Genomic DNA, 4460 nt, shown 5'->3' on the forward strand with positions numbered 1-4460 from the left:
TATCTACTTGATTCTATCAATTCAGATATTTCCCATACAATAATCAGGGTGAGGAATAGCACCAATACCCTCTCATGTAAAAACAGAAGAAAAGAAAACATTTAAAAACTCAACAGTAATCTTGCCTTCAGCAACACTTAAGGGCCTAATCCCCATTTTAATGTTTTGATTGATGCATAGAAAATTTTAAAAGATCAACAGTGTTTCTTCTTTTTTATTATATCACAGCTTTTCTGATATGTATATATATATTTCAGTGTTTGAATTCAGCTTTTGCTACATTTCTATTTCTATTTAGTCTGAGTCTAACTAGAAGGCAGAAACAGTGTGGGTGTGTTGAATATGGTTCAAGGTAGCAATAAGACACATAATCATCAACCTGGAGTTGGAGAAAACATAGAGAATGGTGATGTTAGCCCTGCAGGTGATGTAGTGTATGATGGTGCAAGTTATTCTAGTAGTGAGTCAATGCAACAAGGACTTGACAGCAACTCTGATGCATTACAGGACAGTTCAAAAGACCCAGAAATTGTACGTGGAAAACTTTGTTGTCAGTCTGAAGGCAATAACACATTTCCAACTATGAATGCACCAGGAACTCTGTCTGAGAACGTGAACGATAGTCATCAAGATGAATCAATTGAGGCTTCTTCAGATGTAACACTAGCTACCATGGGAGATCAACTTAGCAGTGGTTGCATTGTTTCTGTAAAAGAAATAAAGGACAGTGATTCTGATTACTCAAGTTTAAATACAACGAAAAACTCTAGTAGCACATGTACTTTTCAAGAAGATGAAGAAGTGACCCCAGAAAGTAATGAAGTCCAAAATAAACTTTCTAGCTCTAATAATGGTGAGACATTTTTACTTCCGAGCACTAAGTATGTAGAAACAGCAAGTAATTTGGAGCAGAATGTAGCACCAAACTTAAAAGAGATGGACGAAGAAGTTGAACCTGAAATGAGTTGTCTGTCTTCGGAAGAAGGTTAGTTGATATGTAAGGCAGAAGTAGTTAGGCTCAAGGTAGGATCAGATAAAAATTTGCATGTTGCAATTATTTTAATTTTTACAATTAATTTTACTATCTCAGTTTTATTTGCTGTATCTATATATTTTTGCATTACGTAAAATAAATGTGCCACATATCGGGTGTAAGCTACTCCCACATTTTTAACTTCACTAAATATTTGGATTTCTTTGGAAGAGGTAATCTAAGACAGTGATTCTCAATTGGTTCTCAAATGTCCTGTTTTGAGCTGTCACAGATTAGGATAACTGTGTGTGTCCTAAACTAATGAGTCATTTGCATATGAGGGCCTTTACCATGGTTGCAAATAACTAAGAGACCTTGAGGTGTAAAAGGTTAAGAAACCCTGGTCTAAGTGGCTCATTCTACAATTTGGTCAGTTTTTCCTTTCGTGAAGTTTGATATTCTTCTGTGTATGTATTCTCTCTCCAATTTACTTTTTTTTTATCACTGTGTATTAAAATTATACATAAATAAACTTATTACAATTCGTAATAAATTTCCATCAAACTGTGGAAGGTTACTACATAGAAGTCACTGTAATTGGGTACAAAATTCAAATAAGGCTTTAAGTATGTGATTATATGGTATGATTATTTTGCTGGAATATTCTTCCATAGCATACACGTGCATGGTCCAAAGACGTGGTTTGGCCCTTCTCCATTTATGAGGCTTGGAGCTGGCCCAAGTTTTTGTCCCAAATGTTTAAATGTACAGTGTTCTTAACAGTTTTGGTACATGACATGCATATTATAAAATTTATAGTTGCATGTTAGTGCTAACCCTTGTTTTGACCAGTCTGTCTAATTTTTGCTAGATTTTTCACTGAACTTTATGGGAATTTTTATCCTATCTCAGAAATACGTCATTTTTGTTCAGGTGCTTGTATGTTATTTTTTTTCTATATTTCACAGAATTTTGTTGAAGGTTTTTCCAAGTATTAGATACATGTGTATTGTATATTTGATCATGCCAATATCCAGTGATGCATGTTTTTTTAGTCTCCGATCACTTTTAAATCAGTTACTATCTCAAGTTTTTTGTTGTTGTTTTTTGAAAGTGAGAGAGAACAAACACTGTCTCACATAATTTGTGACAAGGCAAATAATTGATGTAACATACAATTGTAATTTACAAATACATCTTTAGGGTGACGTATAAAGAAAACTCTACATTTAGAATTGTTATATCCTAAAAACTACTTGTACTACAGGAACTAAATTTCACCAGATGCACATTAAAAATTTGCACACAAGTATTTTTTTGTTGCATTGTAACTTCAAACTCATTAGTAATCATGGTTAAAACTCTATCTTATTTCTAAATGTTTTGATTGCTTTTATACTAAAACTTTAGGACAGTTATTACCTAATAAATCATGAAACATCTTCAAAATATGAAAATCTCACAAAGCAGACCTACCCGACTGAATCATTATGATTTTACTTTTACCTCACAAGTTTCTTCTTGCATTGTCACTTGTTCCTTGTCTTTTATGTTTCTCATTTTCTCTCTCTCTGTCTTTTATTCTTTGATTAAAAAACACCTACATAACTTGTGTTCATTTTCACCACCCAGAAGTTGTGATAGATAATGACCTACATAACTTGGGTTCATTTTCACCACCCAGAAGTTGTGAAAGATAATGACCTACATAACTTGGGTTCATTTTCACCAACCATACTTTGTGATAGATAATGACCTACATAACTTGGGTTCATTTTCACCACCCAGAAGTTGTGATAGATAATGACCTACATAACTTGGGTTCATTTTCACCACCCAGAAGTTGTGAAAGATAATGACCTACATAACTTGGGTTCATTTTCACCAACCAGAAGTTGTGAAAGATAATGACCTACTTAACTTGGGTTCATTTTCACCAACCAGAAGTTGTGATAGATAATGACCTACATAACTTAGGTTCATTTTCACCAACCAGAAGTTGTGATAGATAATGACCTACATAACTTGGGTTCATTTTCACCAACCAGAAGTTGTGATAGATAATGACCTACATAACTTGGGTTCATTTTCACCAACTAGAAGTTGTGATAGATAATGACCTACATAACTTGGGTTCATTTTCACTGACCAGAAGTTGTAATAGATAGTGACCTACATAACTTGGGTTTGTTTTTATCAACCAGAAGTTGTAATAGATAGTGACCTTCATAACTTGGGTTCATTTTCACCAACTAGAAATTGTGAAAGATAATGACCTACATAACTTGGGTTCATTTTCACCAACCAGAAATTGTGATAGATATTGACCTACATAACTTGGGTTCATTTTCACCAACCAGAAGTTGTGATAGATAATGACCTACATAACTTGGGTTCATTTTCACCAACTAGAAGTTGTGAAAGATAATGACCTACATAACTTAGGTTCATTTTCACCAACCAGAAATTGTGATAGATAATGACCTACATAACTTGGGTTCATTTTCACCAACTAGAAGTTGTGATAGATAATGACCTTCATAACTTGGGTTCATTTTCACCACCCAGGAGTTGTGATGGATAGTGACATACATACCTACATAGACATGTGCAAAGACAGAACATACCAAAATAAAACATGGTAGCATTTAAGATAGTTTATCTCTTCAGTTATACACCAATGTGGGTGAGAATTGTTATGAAGCAACAGATGAACAAACTTAAATTATTGGAGGGCCTGGTTCAGGTGGTTGTATCTTTAATGTTCTGAACCTTAACAACACATTCACCATCTACAGCCAATTATGGAAAGGCAGTTGCCCAGTAATAAAATCAAAAAAGAGTAAACAACCCATCCACAATTAAATGTAAGTGTATAGATCAAATTAAAACTTAGAGAATAATAGCAAAGAAATAAAAGATATGGAAAGTAAACAAAACTAAAGTTAAAGAAAATTTTAAATAGAATAAAATGATTGTTACCCTACCATATCTAATCAAAATCAACTCAACCTCCTTCCTTGAAGTCAAAGTTATTTAGAAGGCACTGTGGAAATCATATAACAAAATATTATCAGAAAATAATATAAATAGCACAATAAATTTAAGAAACTACTTACATATATGAGAATATTGAAGTATCCTTCAGTTACCTTGAATTTCATCTTGTCTAATCCTTTTTTGGGGGCAAAAGATAGTAAAATTAATAATGTATCTAAAATAAGAATAAGAAAAAGAAAATCAAACCTGTTCTTAAGAATACCAAACTGAATGAAGCTGCAGAGAAAGAATAGTAGTGTGGGAGATAGTCATGATGTATTAAATGTGTCCTTACTGTTCTTGAAGGTAAACTAATATATGTTAAGTGTGGCAGAAGTTCAATGAATTTAAGAACAAGAAGAACTTATGACTTGATTGGTTTATTTCTGTATGTTTTGTCATTGCACACATATATAATATATATATATATATATATATATATAATAAT

General features: G+C 32.8%; 1 protein-coding gene across 1 annotated transcript in view; it reads left to right on the forward strand.

The window, feature by feature from the left end:
- The first annotated feature begins 298 nt into the window (after window positions 1-298).
- LOC106460258 (traB domain-containing protein-like) overlaps window positions 299-4460 on the forward strand; it is a 32214-nt gene continuing 28052 nt past the window's right edge. Inside the window, exon 1 of the mRNA XM_022386932.1 lies at window positions 299-985. Coding sequence (XP_022242640.1) covers window positions 343-985 — 643 coding nt within the window. The 5' untranslated portion in view covers window positions 299-342. The remainder of the gene's footprint in view (window positions 986-4460) is intronic.

This window comes from Limulus polyphemus, unplaced genomic scaffold, assembly GCF_000517525.1.
Source record: "Limulus polyphemus unplaced genomic scaffold, Limulus_polyphemus-2.1.2 Scaffold736, whole genome shotgun sequence".
Classification (NCBI taxonomy): Eukaryota; Metazoa; Arthropoda; class Merostomata; order Xiphosura; family Limulidae; genus Limulus; species Limulus polyphemus.